Source organism: Triticum urartu, chromosome 5A (genome assembly GCF_056163025.1).
Source record: "Triticum urartu cultivar PI428250 chromosome 5A, HENAU_Tu73, whole genome shotgun sequence".
NCBI lineage: Eukaryota > Viridiplantae > Streptophyta > Magnoliopsida > Poales > Poaceae > Triticum > Triticum urartu.
Genome location: NC_141877.1, coordinates 221,585,882 through 221,601,278, shown reverse-complemented (window position 1 = coordinate 221,601,278; position 15,397 = coordinate 221,585,882). Strand labels below are relative to the sequence as shown.

General features: G+C 44.9%; 1 protein-coding gene across 3 annotated transcripts; it reads right to left on the bottom strand.

Annotated features, from left to right (window-relative positions):
* Window positions 1-5,865: 5,865 nt before the first annotated feature.
* On the bottom strand, window positions 5,866-12,750 carry LOC125508233 (uncharacterized). Of its 3 annotated transcripts, XM_087525791.1 has the most exons (6): window positions 12,371-12,738; window positions 12,137-12,247; window positions 9,159-9,302; window positions 7,199-8,984; window positions 6,593-6,646; window positions 5,866-6,293 (listed from the first exon to the last, which is right to left on the bottom strand). In XM_087525791.1, exons 1-4 carry the CDS (start codon window positions 12,500-12,502, stop codon window positions 8,361-8,363), a joined length of 1,011 nt encoding a protein of 336 aa, XP_087381917.1. In that variant the 5' UTR covers window positions 12,503-12,738; the 3' UTR covers window positions 5,866-6,293; window positions 6,593-6,646; window positions 7,199-8,360. The 3 variants fall into 3 exon arrangements, with proteins under 3 accessions (XP_087381917.1, XP_048528815.2, XP_087381916.1); XM_048672858.2 differs by having other exon boundaries at window positions 5,866-6,646; window positions 9,159-9,309; window positions 11,136-12,247; window positions 12,371-12,750; XM_087525790.1 differs by having other exon boundaries at window positions 5,866-6,646.
* Between the last annotated feature and the right edge of the window lie 2,647 nt (window positions 12,751-15,397).

Here is a 15,397-nt window from a genome sequence, read left to right as displayed (position 1 = left end):
GCTTGCTGAAACTGGTCCCAAGTGACATTGGCTATAGGAAAAGTGGATGTGTAATTCTCCCACCATGAGGCTGCTGGTCCATCCAATTGATGTGCGGCAAAGCGCACTCTCTCAGCATCTGTGCAACCTACGGTGGTCAACTCCCTTCCAATACGGCGTAGCCAATCATCCGCAACTATGGGCTCGGTGCTACTGGAAAACACTGGTGGCTGTAACCTTAGAAAACGGGCTAGGTTGTCCACGGGCGGCGGGTTGTTGTTGTTATTATTGTTGTTGCCCTGATTCTGAACTAGCAATTGCATCAACATATTCTACTATTGGATCAATTGGGTGAGCTCCGGTGGGAAGGCAAAACCGGTGTCACGTCTCGGAGGCATCTGAGGGTTTAGATGGAAGAGATTAGAATAGAGAAGGGGTCTAATGAGAAAACACTACCCATATGCACATGAGACAAACATAATCATTTTACTCAATCAATCAAGCAAGGGCATACAAACGATCTAGAACTATCGCACAAGTGCTCAACTACTACTAAATACATGGGGAAATACTAGTGATATATGGTAGTCATCTAGAAATTTTGATCGGTGGAAGACTCCATGATGTCTGCTCCTGCTTCGTCTTCATAGTCATCATCACTAGTATCGGAATCGGTGTCGTCGATGATGATGTAGTCCCCGGGGCGTATCTCCTTGGGTTCTTCTTCTTCTTCTATTGGTGCGGGTCCTCTCATGAATACTCCGATCTTCTTGACTAGGTCGTCATTCTTCTCCAGTAGTGTCTTGATTTCCTCCTCATATCCATCGCGTACAAACTTGAGTTCTTCCTCCAGCTCGAGGATTCTAGTCTTCGCCTTCTTTAAGTCCATCATGTCCGCGCACATCTGGTTTTCCTGACGTCGGATGTGCTGGTTTAACTCCTGGATGAAAGCTGCAATGGATCTATCCTTCCGGTGCTGATTACTTCCCATTGCTCGTCTCGGCGCCCACATATTTGGTAAATAGTGTCCTTAAGCTCCCTATTGTAAACTTCTCCAATGCGTCCAATGGTAATGTGGGCTGCCATTGTCTTGCCTAGACTCTAGGTGGGTGCTTCGAAAGAAAACTCTATGGGTTTAGAAGTTGGCGAGAACATCCTTCCTGGAACTTGTACTTGAATGCTCCAGCGCTCCTCTTCAGGTAAAGTGGCGTTGTACGTCCCGGTGAAGCTTGGTATTCCAATATTCAAGTACCTAGTAACTTCCTTCAAGTGGCGTCCAAAAGGTGTGTCTTCATCCGGTTGTGCAAACTTGTTCTTCATCTCCGTCATCCTAAAGAGTAGAAAATGGAGAGGAGTCAGAAATGAGAGGAGAAGTGTGACCTAGGGTTTATCTTAGTGGTCGTGTCCTACACTCAGCGTGTGCTCTGATACCATCTTGTAGCGACCCGACCTCAGATGGTCAAGTCTTTGTGCTTCAGTGTCATCCCTGGATCGGTAATGCTGACACACACGGTACTCGAAGGATTTATAACAGAGTAGCAATCACACACTTATTACATCGAACGTCTCAAGAGAGAACTTATTACAATAATATGGCTTAAGACCATCTAATATGATAACAGCGGAAGGCTTGGAAGATAAAGTGAGTCCATCAACTCCAACGGCATAGTTGAGCTGCATGGCAACGACCTAACGAACCTTACTCCTCTTCTGAAAAGTCTGCAACATAATACGTTGCAGCCCGAAAACGGGTCAGCACATGGAATATGCTGGCAAAGTAACACAGTAGAGCAAGAACAGAATAATGCTATCACTACATGCATATTTGGCTGGTGGAAAGCTCTATGGTTACAGTTTTGCGAAAAGCCAATTTTTTCCTACAACAAAGGATAGATTTTAATTTAACTATCATGGTAGTTGAAACATCATTGAGAAGGTTCCTCCAACTCAATCCCAATTAAAGTGATTAACAACCCAACAATATTAGTTGAACATGATGAGATACTTTTGATAACCCAAATACTAGATACTCAAGAATTGTCCATAACCGGGGACACGGCTAACCATGATTAGATTGTACACTCTGCAGAGGTTTGCGCACTTTTCCCCACAAGACTCGATCTCCTCCGTTGCATTTCTCGCACTACAGGGTGTTTGAGAAACGGATGACCGAGACACAGTCTTTCAGAAACATTAACTCTCTACTCCGGAAAGACCATACCAAACCTACATCCCACTACCTGCTGATCTGCCTCTTCAAGAGCTTCACGTAACTTACTCAACTATGCTAGAGCCCATAATAGCTTGTGGCTGCACACAGAAGTTTCTAGCATGAATCATCACAGTTCCCTTTGAGCCTGGGTGGCGGTCCATAGAAAGATCACACGGGTACTCCGGGATTTCCAAAAATACAGACAACACTGGGTACTCCAGGTGCCTCAATCCATCCAGTTGTTTGATTAAGTTGCCACCTTAAGTTCAACCATTAATTAACAAGCTCACATCTGTCATGTATTTCACTCAAACCCAAACCACGTCTATGAGCATAGCATAGCATAGTATATAAGCAACGCATAGAGTAACTCCCAAGGGTTTGAATGTAACAGGGCAATAGGTTCTACCTCATCAACTACTTCTCAACCCACAAGTTAATGACATCCTAATCATGCAATGTTTGAGGATTGGAACTAAATGCATAAAAACTGGGTGATAAAAGGGTATGATCAAAGTGTTACTTGCCTTGCTGACGATCTGCGAAACCTAGGGACTCGTAGTAGCACGCTTCGCACTCTGGGTGTTCTATCGCAAGCAAACAATAGCATACATAAGTAACAAGCAACGATGCAAGCAAAACTCAAATAAAAGAGGTTGACCAGAAAGTTCAAATTAAGAACTCCGGTTCGCAAAAAGAATCAAAACAAACGGAGCAACAAAACTCAAACGGCGAAAGAAAGAAGCTTCGTTTACTAATCTGAAACTAGGTCAAATTTTACAGTAGAGAAAACTTGTTTGAGTTGGTTAAACGGAAAAAGGGTTTCGAGACGAAACTCTAGGCGCTTGAATCGTCTGATTCCGACTAACGAGCGAAAAGATAAACAGAAACTAAGATAGGATCAGAAATCGCGATCAGAGAAAAAATCGCGGAATAAATCCGATAAAAGAAAACTGACGAACAGACTAACGAACGAGCGTTCGTTAGCTGTATCTAACGGGCGAAGAACCGTTCGTTAAAACGAACGTCCGCTAACTAGAAGAACCGAGAAAAACCGGCGAATCCAAAAAACGGATTTAGGGTTTCTAAAAAAACCGAACGGTCTTTATAAAAAAACCGGCGACGGGGCACGGCGGCTACCTCCGGCGAGAGGTCCGGCGAGGCGAGGCAGCGGCGGGGCGGCGGCTTGCGGGGCGGCGGCGCTCGGCGGCGGCTAGGCGGCGCGGTCGGCGGGCTAGGCGCGGCGCGGGCGGCGGTGCTGCAGTTGGGTGTTGGGGCGGCTTGGAGGAGGGGGCAAGGCGCGGCAGCGGAGAGGAGTCCGGCTCGGACTCCTAGTCCGAGTCGGCAGCAGCGGTGCGCGCGGGGAAGGCGGCGGCGGCGGCGGCCTGGCTCGGTTGGGCCTTAGGTCCAGTCGGGCGCAGGAACCCCTTTTTTTAAATAATTTCGCCGACTGAAATAAAATCCTAGAAAAATAAATAAAAATCTAAAAATGCCAAAATAAAATTTCACCATCTAAATAAAATATTTAGAACGAGATGAACATTTTCTTGGCCCTAAAATGCAATTTTGAAAAACATGCAAATTTTCTAATGCAAACAAAATTGCAATAAAATCCAAATAAAACAAATATTTGATTTTAATATTTTTCCTCCAATATTTCAATTATCTTGGAGAAGTCATATTATCTCCTCTCGTATATTTTAGTATGAAATATTTTTGGAGAGAAAATAATTAAAACCAAAAATCCTCGTTTCAAAATTTGATAAAGATCAAATTTGAAAACCGGGAAATCCCCAACTCTCTCCGAAGGTCCTTGAGTTGCTTAGGATCTTGAGGATCGCGAGACGAAATGCGAATAAAATATGATATGGATGGATGACTATGTATAACATTCCAAATTGAAAATTTGGGATGTTACAGTAAGCTAACAAATAGCGAATGAAAGTGCATTGAGGATCGATTTGAGAAGAAATTGGGCTGCTGGAAGGGCAAACTGATGTCGTATGGAGGCCGTTTAATTCTTATTAATTTGGTGCTCATAAGTATGCCTATGTTTCTTTTGTCTTTTCTCGAGGTACCAGTGGGAGTTCGAAAAAGACTCGATTTCTATCGATTCCATTTTTTTTGGCAAAGTGATGAAATGAAGAGAAAGTATAGATTAGCTAAATGGGACATTATTTGTCGATCGAAGGACCAAGGGGGTCTAGGTATCGAAAATCTTGAGGTGAAAAACAAATGTCTTCTTAGCAAATGGTTGTATAAGCTTTCTCGAGAGACCGATGCCACATGGGCACAGATTCTGCGTAATAAGTACCTTCAATCCAAAACCTTATCCCAGGTGACAGTGAGGCCGATGGATTCGCCTTTCTGGAAAGGCCTGATGAGAGTTAAATCGCTCTTTTTTAATCGGACCAAGGTGGTTGTCGATAACAGTACTTCTACGAGATTATGGGAGGATACCTGACTAGGGGATACGCCCCTTGCGCTCCAGTATCATTCTCTCTATAGTATTGTTCAACGGAGAGATGCGACCGTTGAGTCGGTATGTCAGTCACGCCTCTAAATATTAGCTTCGGGAGAGCATTAGCCGGTAATCATTGGGAAGCTTGGCTCCATCTTGTAAGAAGACTGGTGGGTGTTCAACTCTCTCAACGTCCGGATCAGTTGTGTTGGAAGCTTACTAGGAATGGAGAATTTACGGTTAAATCCATGTACTTAGATGCCATTAATTCTAGTTCTATTCCTACGTCGAAACATGTTTGGCATGTCAAAGTTCCCTTGAGAGTTAAAGTGTTCATGTGGTTTGTACACAAACAAGTTATTTTAACTAAGGATAACTTGATTAAACGCAACTGGACTGGATCCTCTCGTTGTAGCTCTTGTGACAGGGATGAAATAATCAAGCACCTCTTTCTCGTTTGTCCTCTGGCAAAGATTCTATGGCAATCAGTGAACATAGGCTTTAATATTACTCCTCCACATAATATTAACACGTTATTTGGGACGTGGTTGGATGGGATTGAGCTCCAAACAACAGACACATTCATATAGGAGTATATGCTTTATTATGGGCTATCTGGAATTGCAGAAATGATTTGGTCTTTAACAGAACAACAACTGCTTATTTTTTGCAGGTTATATTCCGAGCCACTGCTTTGATCCGTATGTGGTCATTACTCACTCCGATGGAGGCCAGTGAGTGTTTGGTTACTGGATCTATCTGATGAAAGATGGTAGCGCGGGATATCTTCAGCCGGTTTGGATGGCGGTCATGTAATGGGATAGGCAATTAGTTTTCCTATCTATCTTTTGCCAGCCGGTTGTGGCTTTTATTTTTGTTCCTTAGCTCTTTGTGAGCAGCTTTTTTTGAGACTTTAAGACTTTTGTTGAACTTTTTGCTTGCTAATAAAGGTGGCCGTATGCATCTTTCCGATGCAGAGGCCGGGGATGTCCCCCTTTTCTAAAAAAACAGCTCAACACTCAATAAAGCAAACACAAATTTTCGTCTCAGCCACACAATAATAATACATTGTATCATAAACCATACGAAGAAGAGTCGAAAAATGGCACCTGTTTCTAAAAGACAATACGTCCAGGTTAGCAAGAGTTATGCACACTTTGGACCCATAGCTACCTGGCAGAGCGAGCATCGCTGTAAAATAGACCACAAAAAGGAAAATAAACAGATATATTAATGTGCCTGCTCTAACCCAGAACAATCTAGTGTAGAAGTACATACCGTCTTGCATTTTGAGAGTACATCCCATGACCAGATCAGTTACTGGCAAAATGTTCTATCCCACGAAATACTGCTATAGAAGCAGTCACATAACTAAACACTAATGATGCGTGATGGACAAAGTAACACCACGAAACTGAAAAAATACCTTCTCGTCCACCATAAGCAAATAGAACTCTGAAACGTATGACCACAGTAAGTGATATTGCCGTATACCCGTGGTCATCAGGTGATTTAGCATAACAAGCACAAATAATCAGAGGTTAGTATATTAATCTTGAACAAAAAATGTAACCTTGAGACTTCTATCAGGCTTCCCAGTTAGTGCTTGCATAAGTGTGAGGTTCGAGAAGAAATGTCAACCTGAAATAAGTAGTTTACTTCAATTAATAATTCAAAAGAACAATACCAATGTGGTGCTTTTTTCAAATATAAGATTAAAGACAACTATATTAACAGCAATTGGAAGACATAGCTATCCCATAATGGTGTCGTGACTAATGTTAAACTGTTAAACTGTATAAACTGCGCACGAGATTTGGCTAATTTGAAAAAGATAAAACATTGTACCATGTATGTAAACTAACACTAACATCCTAGACTGCGCTTGGCAAGAACAGTTACTTCAATGGCTTGAGAATGCCCTTGACATCTTTGAGTACCTCAAATCCTCAAATCCTTCTTTTGTTCGACAAACCAAATATGCTCATGAGCCCCTGTAATAAAGCATAAAGGTTTGTGAATTTCACCCATAGATAACAAGCAACAAGATACACCAAATAGGTGGTATGAACCAGCAATCAGCCTTTCTCTGAACTTTGACACTAAGATCCATGCTCCTTACAAATGCACAACATCAATCTGATTGCCGAATTTTTATTTTTCTGCGAATTCCTACGAAAATGGGAATTGCAGTGCGCTACGTGATTAGCACAGGCGAACAGGGCAACAACGCAGGGCCATACAGAGCAAAAAAAGGCCAGTCTTAAGTCACACGAAAGAACAAGTACATCCTTGCATCATTACAGCTCAATAAAGCTCAAGCATTTCTGAATGGAACCCCTCTTCCAACTACGCAAACAGTAGACAATATATAGACTCGATCTGTACATGATATCACAGTCATACGCCGTAGAAAATGGACCATGTATCACGAAGAATGCATACACCAACAACGATCTACTATGGAACTAATCAACGTTGATGAAAATAAAGGAAAAATAGATGATGTAAAAAAAGGGAAAGAGATAGGGAAGAGATTGTCCCACCTTGCTGCTGGAGAGAAGGTTGGAGTAGACGTCGACGTAGGAGCTGCGGAGCTCGTCCCCCACAAGGTGGGGGTACGGTGCGGGCCGTCAGTACGCATTCAGCCCATGTTTGGTTGCAACTATTGCTGCTGAGATTAGTGATGGGATCTGCCTCTGTCAAGCATCGATGATGAATGTTGTGAACGCACCATCTATAATATACTCTACAAACCATCATCATATTTTCCTTGAGTTGCTGCAAGCCTGCAACTAATCTAACCTATTACATATAGCAATGGACTTGAAGCTCGAAAAACTGTAACCAGTCGTTCAGAAAGTCAATCAAGAAAATATGTAGTTTACAGCTCCAAAAGTCACCATGCATATAGATCCCATAAATACAAAAAAAGACTTGAAATGGTACCAAAAGTAGTGTTAGAAAACCAGATTCCAAAGGCCTTCTATTTATCACTTGATATATCCATAATAAAGCAAGCTAGAATTATGTTGGCCACAACATCTGGAATCATAAAGAACTATGCATAATACTATAATGTTATTTCCGTGTCAACGTGAGATGCTAAATAAGCAATCATCTATAGAAGTGCAATTTTTTAACTGCATGGGATAAACTACAAAAACTAATGGGTGATGCATTTTCCACAGTGGCTTATGTGAAATCACCACATATGGAAAATACAGTTAAAAAATTTAGTCATCAACCTGAAACCACCAAGAGAATACTCATGACTCTTGGAGAGATATCACACTAGTTAGTACATCACCAGTGCATTCATAAATTTAGTCCGAGAGGCTACAACACTTGCCCTGACATCACCAAAAGAGTTCACAGATTATAAACATCTTAATGGGTTTCAGACCACCCAAAACCTAGTCCATATCTTCGAATTCTACAGAAATCTTGAACTTTAGCAGGTTACTCCTCAACACATTTTGTTGCTTCACACCGTCTGCCCATTCCTGCCTTTATCTGCCTTCTCTTTCTTCCTAACAACAGAGACCACAGGAAAGAGGCCAGCGACAAGAGAATACTCAACCTCTTGATTTTACGAGAGAAACTCTAACTTGAGCACCAAGAAATATGGGCATGCTTGGTAATTAGACTAACATTGGCACACCGTATCTTAGCCATGCCGCAGTTCATTACACCATGGTCCACATGTCATCGACTCAGTTTCTTGCTAAAGTTTGCTACAATTTTGGTGGCCATTTTGTTTGCCACACCTTTTGTGGCTGACAGAATTTGACTAAGGTTAGTTATGGGAATGTTAGGCATCAACCAAACATACCCTATATCCTCAGTATTCTCGCTGGCCTTTCGCTTCCTATCAACTGTTTCTACATCCCCATCCTCCATATCAGCCTTGGAGGTAGTATTCCGACTTGCAGCTCCAGCAACCTTCTCAACTCCATCACCAGTACCGAAATTCCCCACATTCCTCTTGAACAACCTCAACTGGGCATCTGAACCTGCACCTCCAGCATCGGCACCTTCGCCATCAGAATCACCATCAACACTCGTCCGCCGACGCTCCCCTCCGCTTGATTTGGCACCAGCAAGAGTCACCCTGGCCTTCTGCCTACCCCTTGTCTTGGCAACAACCGGGGACCATGTTACCCGTGGCCTCCTGAATCCAACCATCTCCGCTTCTGCCTGCTCCACCAACACAAATCTCACCTTTTTGGCAGCACTGGAGCTGCCACTGCTCGCATCAGCCCCTGGATGCTTCAAACACCCTTTTCTCACTATCACCTCCGCCACTTGCTCCTCTGCACCGGCACAATCCTGTAAAACAACACAAGGATCAGTCCCGCCTTGCCGTTTCATTCCCAGTTAAAGCAAAATAGGAATAACAGATATATGCCTCGATCATTTCACAGGCTCAACTACCTATAATTTTTTTTCTATAGCCACTGCTAGGATTAGAAGGAATTTCACTAACACTGGTAGCTAACTTACCTTAGCTCTGCCATTCCTTGGTAACTCCAAATGTTCGTCTTCCTTCACCACATTATCCTCTATGCCATCATTTGCCGCATTGTGCGTGGACGACAATTCTCTGGCAGCGGAATGGTTTCGCCTAGATTGCCTCAGTGGAGGGGCCTTAAAACGAAATCCAATCTGATTCAAATATTGAATATCTCTCCTTGTCGGGACAATTTAAGCAGAATAAAATATCTATTATCGATTTTTTAGAATCGAATTAGTCTGTTTTTTTGCTATTTCGTACTGTATAATTCCTTTGTTTATGGGATCATTTTCCCCGAGGGTTTCCAATCAATGGGGGCGTAGTATAGGTAGTTAGAGAGTGTAGGCTCCCCTAGTCGAGCAATCAATCCTTTTTCCATTCTTGTTCTGAGGTTGTCAGCTTCCTCCGATGGCACCACTTGTACTCTCTGTCGGAATCTGTAGAAATAGTTTCTGGGCGGCTCCCTCATTTCAAACCAAGCTGTAGACCGAGTAGGAAACAGCTAAATAAGTTTTGTACTCGATTAATTTCTCAGTCCCTCTAGTCGGGTGGGCGCCGGCCGGCCGGATCCCATTTGTCATTCTCGTGGTTGAGGGGGGTCAGAATGACCGTAATCACTGTACGTAAAAGACGTACAGGTAAAAGGGGGGTCTGATTTTCAGAGTAGCAACAACTCTCCTTTCAAGTGAGCTAGAAGGGTATGTCAGAGCAGGTTGACAGGTAGGCTGGAACCTTAGGAGGTATAGGCGACCAGCCCTGAATGCTTAAACCTATCAATCCTCTCCTAAATTTCTTTCTTTTTGTCGTTGGGCAAGGAGCAATCCATTCAGCACTTTCCGATGGCGCCCGCTGGGCCGAGTGTTCGCCCACTTCTTTTTCTTCGCCTTTAGAGAGAAATCCGTGTCCGCCCCAGCAAGAAAACGTATGCGCGTGTACGGAAGCGCAACGGCTTTCGCGCTCATCCCTTGCTTCAAAACTACAGGTTTTAGCCCTCCGTTTGCTGGTCGCCAAAGACGAGAGCTTCGCCTTTGAACGAAGGAAGAATAGTTGCAGGATCCTGGGTTCGGTATGATCGTTCTTCCAATTCATACTAGCTACGATCTTTCCCTGCTTAGAGGATCCAGCAGTAAGGGACCTGCAGACTGCCATGAAGAGTGGAACTATATTGGTTAGACGGGAGTCTTGTTACAATACAATGTCCAGAGAAGGTTTTTTTCTGCCGGGTGTTTGAATCTGTCTGATCTTGTATTGGATCAGTGATGTTCATTTCGGCGCAGATCTTCCTATTACGGGGAAACCCGCAGAAGTTCGAATGGGAAGAGGAAAAGGAAATCCGACGGGTTGGATTGCTCGTGTGTAAGGGGAATGAGCAACAAAATGACAAGATGAGGTGCCCCGGGCACCCCCATATAGAAAGAAGGGTCGAAGGTTTTGGGCCTGTAGCTTTCCCCGCCCCCCCCTCGTCGAGTGGTGCTGAAAATAACCGAGATCGATCGGTATCCATCGCTCAGAGAGCTGCTTTCTCCCCGATATCTGTATCTGCTTTCGGACGGCCAAACAAGCAAGAAGAAGGAAACTTCCATTTCGCATAGCTGCTAGGGGTCTGCCTCTTTCAAAGGGAAGCAAGAGTCTCATAGGGAAGGAGATCCTGCACAGACCAATCCCAATCAGGAAGAGAGTCTTGTTGTCAATGAAAGCAATTTTTCTTAGCTTCATAGCTCCTACCTTTACTCTTGATTTGCGCAAGAGTGCTCGTCAGTGATCTCCATTCAAAAAAGTGGAAAGGAATGTTCCATTGCCACGAACAATATGGGCTTTCTCATGGATTCCCCTTTTTCTTCACGACTTCGGACGTACTCCGTCTTTCGAGCCTCTGTTTAGCTTCAAAAGATAAGGCGCTAGGGCAACGAACGCTGCTTTGGTGCGTCCCACCCCAACTAACTAGTGCTTGACTTGACTTTCCCCCGGGAGCAACACCGTGTTCTTGATATTCTTCCTCTATAGAAGATACAAGCTGTTGATGCCTGTTGATGCAAGTAGTTGGTTTACTGGGTCCCCTCCTATTTCCCAATTTCTTGACAAAGTGACTTTCCTCCACCACACCATTGTTACCCTGACCAGCTCTACTCCTTAAACCACCGAGAACAGGAGCATCCTTTATAGGCATCTCCCCATCAGAGCGTGCATCTTCTGTGTTCCTTGTCCTCCTGTACTCAACGACAGTGGGAGACATCATAGCAGCTGCTATTGAGCTTGATCTTGTGGCCCTACCTGATGTTTCCTCCTTAGCAGCCCTTTGCGCAGCAAGTTCATCTTCTTGCACCTTGCTGCAACTTCTCTTGCTCTCAAGAGCAATTAATCCAGAATTTAGTGTTCTACCTAAGTCTTGATCTTCAGCAGGTTGCTCCTCAACACATGTCTGTTCCTTAACATATGTTGCCTTCATCCGCCCTCTCTTCTCAAGCACATGAGAGCATACCAAAGGGGCTGCTGGTAGCCGGCCGCTCGACCTTGTGCATCTACGAGGAACTCCAATTTGTGCATTGAGAATCATATGCACAGAACTATCCATGCACTTTCTCTTCTTGTTCCGCGTCTTGCCAACAGTTTCTTCTACCTCATCTTCTTCCTCAGCCTTGGGAGCATTACTTCCAACTATGTTAGAAGGTGCTAAATCAGTAGGTGCCGGAGCTGCTGCAATTGCTTTAGCCGGAGCAGTAAGCTGCTCAACTCCAGCACCCAAATTCATCGCAATCCTCTTAGACCGCCTAACCGGAGCATGTGCCCCTACCACTGGAGCAGAACCACCACCAAGTTGGACACGGGTTTGACGACGAGGCCTCCCTCCGCCTACGTCAGCACCGTCATCACCAGGAACAGGAACGGTCTCCCCGCCCTTCCGCGTCCCCCTTGTGTTGGCAGCAGCTGGTGACATGACCCGCACCTGGGGCTCCAACACAAAGCTCACCTTTTTGGACGAACCGGAACCCCCGCCGCTGGCACCACCCACCGACCGCTTCAAGCAGCCCTTTCCCACCACCACACCGACCACCCGCCGCTTCTCCGCGTCATCGCGACCCTGCAAAAGCGGGGCAAGGATCATCAGTCCCGTCCCCGCTGTAAATCCCAGGAAGGCGTATCGCACGCGCGGAGAAGTGGATGAGAAGCGATCATCCAGTGGATGGAGCATTTCCCCGGTCACCTGTGTCGCCACCGAAGCGAGGGTTTGAGCTGGGGTGGATACCCGTGCGGAGAGGATACGGACGAGGTCGGCATTAGGGGCGGCTCCGGCGAGGGCGTGGCTCTTGCGGAGCGCCCGCAGCTTCCGGGGCATCGCTTCTGGCGGAACCCGCGGCGGAGGCGAGGCCGGCGACGGCGAGGCGTTGGGGTTTTGGAGGGGAGAAGCGTTTGATTTTGGGCGAGGAGTGCGGGTGTGGGGATTGCTGACTCTGGAAGTGGCGGTGTGTGTGTGTGTTTTCTTACCTCTGCGCGTGTTGCCCACTTGCCCATCCAGCAGTAGCAAGTGTGGTGTTTTACCATCGCGGCGGACCGCATGGTGAAGTAAAAGCGATAATTTTCGGGCTTCGACCTGGTTCCTTCTCCCGTAAGCCTGGTTGTTTCCATAACTGTAGCCGGATTCCTGTGTTTTAACCGGGTTCCTTCTCCCGTAAGCCCGGTTGTTTTCATAACTACAGCCGGACTCCTCGAACGTTTTTATATTTTTAAGCGGACGATTCGGTCAATGATTGGTCACAAAATCTCAACCCAATTGCGGGAGCAACTAGTTAACGAGCGCTTCTTCAGGAGCCTCGCAACAATCAGCGCCATTTGGCGTGCCCTCAGCCATTCGCCGCGTGTCATGGTTTGGACGCTCCCTCTGGATTTTTTTTTCACACGCGTTTTTAGCTTTTTAAACGGTCCTTTTTCGGGTTTTTTCCACGTTTTGGTTTTCCCTCGGTCTTCCTTAGCTTTTCGATAAAAAATCAAAAAAGAAATTCTTTTCCACGAAAAAATGCGTTTTTTCCTTTCCCGAAAGTCACGGTTTTTTCCGCGAGAGGCATGGTTGTGCTTTAGCGAGAGTCATGGCCGTACATTTCGGAAACGAAAAAAAACGTGTTTTCTGTTTTTTTTCTTTCGCGAGAGTCACGGTTTTGCTTCCGCGAGAGGCACGGTTGTGCTTTCGTGAGAGTCACGGCCGTGCCTCTCGGAAAGGGAAAAGCAAAACGCGTTTTCTGTTTTTTTTCGCGAGAGTGACGGTTTTGCTTCCGCAAGAGGCACGGTTGTGCTTTCGCAAGAGTCACGAACGTGCCTCTCAGAAACGAAAAAAACGTGTTTTCTGTTTTTCCTTCCACGAGAGGCATGGGTGTGATTTCACGAGAGGCATGGGCGTGTCTCTTTCGGAAAGGTAAAAAAATTGTGCTCCCGGTTCACCTTTTTCACTCGATTTTTTTCGTCCGGTCTTTTTCGTAAAAAAAATAGTTCGTCAAAACCTATCAACATGGGATCTAGTTTTAAAAATCTTTACGCGAGGAATCCAATGGTGAAAACGGTTCGAGATTTGGACGCACGGTTTAAAAGATAAAACATTTTGAATAAACAGATCTACGAAAAAAGGAAAAACTCCCAGGTTGCGACAAGTGGCGCGCTGCATGTGCGCCACTTGTTGCGACCTAGGAAAGTGGAATGTCTTTGCAACGAGTACTCCTTAATTAGTAATTTCGCCTCATATCACCCTTATACGCTCGGGCCGACCAACACCCCTCATATACAGCTCATATATGTGCGGATATAGGGAGGCCCAGACGCGTCCGCCATGTCGGATCCAGCCCACACTGGCCCACCACGACCTAACATATATTCGTCTCCATCTGCATCCCGAACGGGTCATATCATTGAAGGGCATTTATGTCTTGTCATGTCGGGCTGCTCCCTAGGCTATAAATAGCCGCCCCCCTACAACCACTAGTTGGTTGGCTGCTCCGAGAGAAACTAACACTTGTCATTGAGAGCATCCCATCCCCCGAGGACTTTGAGTGAAAATCATCAAGTCAGGAAAACCCAAACCCAAACACCTACAAACCCAAAGTGATTGAGCATCACTGAAGAGATTGTTCCTGTGTGGAACCGATGCTTGTTACCTTTGAGGACTGTGCATCCTCCAGATGGTTAGGCGTCATGGTCTAGAGCATCCTAGAGGAATTGTGGATCGCCAAGTGACCGAGTCTATGAAGGTTTGGAAGTCACCTGAAGACTTACCACGAGTGATTGGGCGAGGTCTGTGTGATCTTAGCTCAAGGAGAATACGATGAGGACTATGTGTCCGGGGCTGTGTGTCCTTAGGTTTAAATACCTAGCCGCTCCAAGCAAACGTACAACTGACACATCAGTTGGAACTGGTCTACCAAATCATTGTCTTCACCAAGCTATTGGTTCTATTTCCTCGACCCTTCCATTTCCTCATTCATGTGTTGATGAACTTGATCATTACTGTTTATAGACTTTGACTGAAGACTTTCTCAATTTCCTCAATCCTATTTCTTCAGTCACTTTGTATTTAGCCTGCTTATCATGTTTTCACGCTACTTGTGCTCTGTGCTTGTTTCATTTCATCATGATGACTGTGTTACTGCTTTGTTACGCTTGCACCTGAGCACTTATTCCATACCTTGCTACAATTTTTATTTGCCTTTGTGATCTATTTTTATTTGCTTTTATTTTCAGATCTACTAATCCAAAAAACCCAAAAATTCCTTGCTACAATTTTTTTATATTTTATCTCGCGTTCCCGCGAGATCTATTTATCAAATCTACTACAATTTTGCCTATCTTTTTACCTGTGAGGGATTGACGACCCCTCTCTTACGTCGGGTTGCAAGTATTTGTTCTTTGTGTGCAGGAGTTATTTACGTGGCGTTGAGTGGTTCTCCTAATGGTTCGATAACCTTGGTCTCATCACTAAGGGAAATACCTACAGTAGCTGTGCCGCATCATCCCTTCCTCTTTGGGAAATTACCGACATAGTTCAAGCCGCATCAAAAGGAATTTATGGCGTCGTTGCCGGGAGACATCATCAACATCTACCAGGTTCGTAATCACAAATCTCATCTCCTTGCAATTTACATTATTTGTCATTTGCCTCTCGTTTTCCTCTCCCCACTTCACAAAAATTTGCCATTTTATTCACCCTCTTTCTCGTTCGCGTTTCTCGTTGGATTTTTGTTTGCTAGAT

Bases quoted from the DNA above. Each gene is read 5' to 3' on its own strand.
- LOC125508233 (XM_048672858.2), bottom strand. From the start codon at position 12,502: ATGCCCCGGAAGCTGCGGGCGCTCCGCAAGAGCCACGCCCTCGCCGGA. The intron at 12,248-12,370 runs GTGACCGGGGAA...CCGCTTTTGCAG, and splicing joins TCGCTTCGGTGGCGACACAG to GGTCGCGATGACGCGGAGAA. The intron at 8,985-9,158 runs GTAAGTTAGCTA...GTTGTTTTACAG, and splicing joins CAAGGAATGGCAGAGCTAAG to GATTGTGCCGGTGCAGAGGA.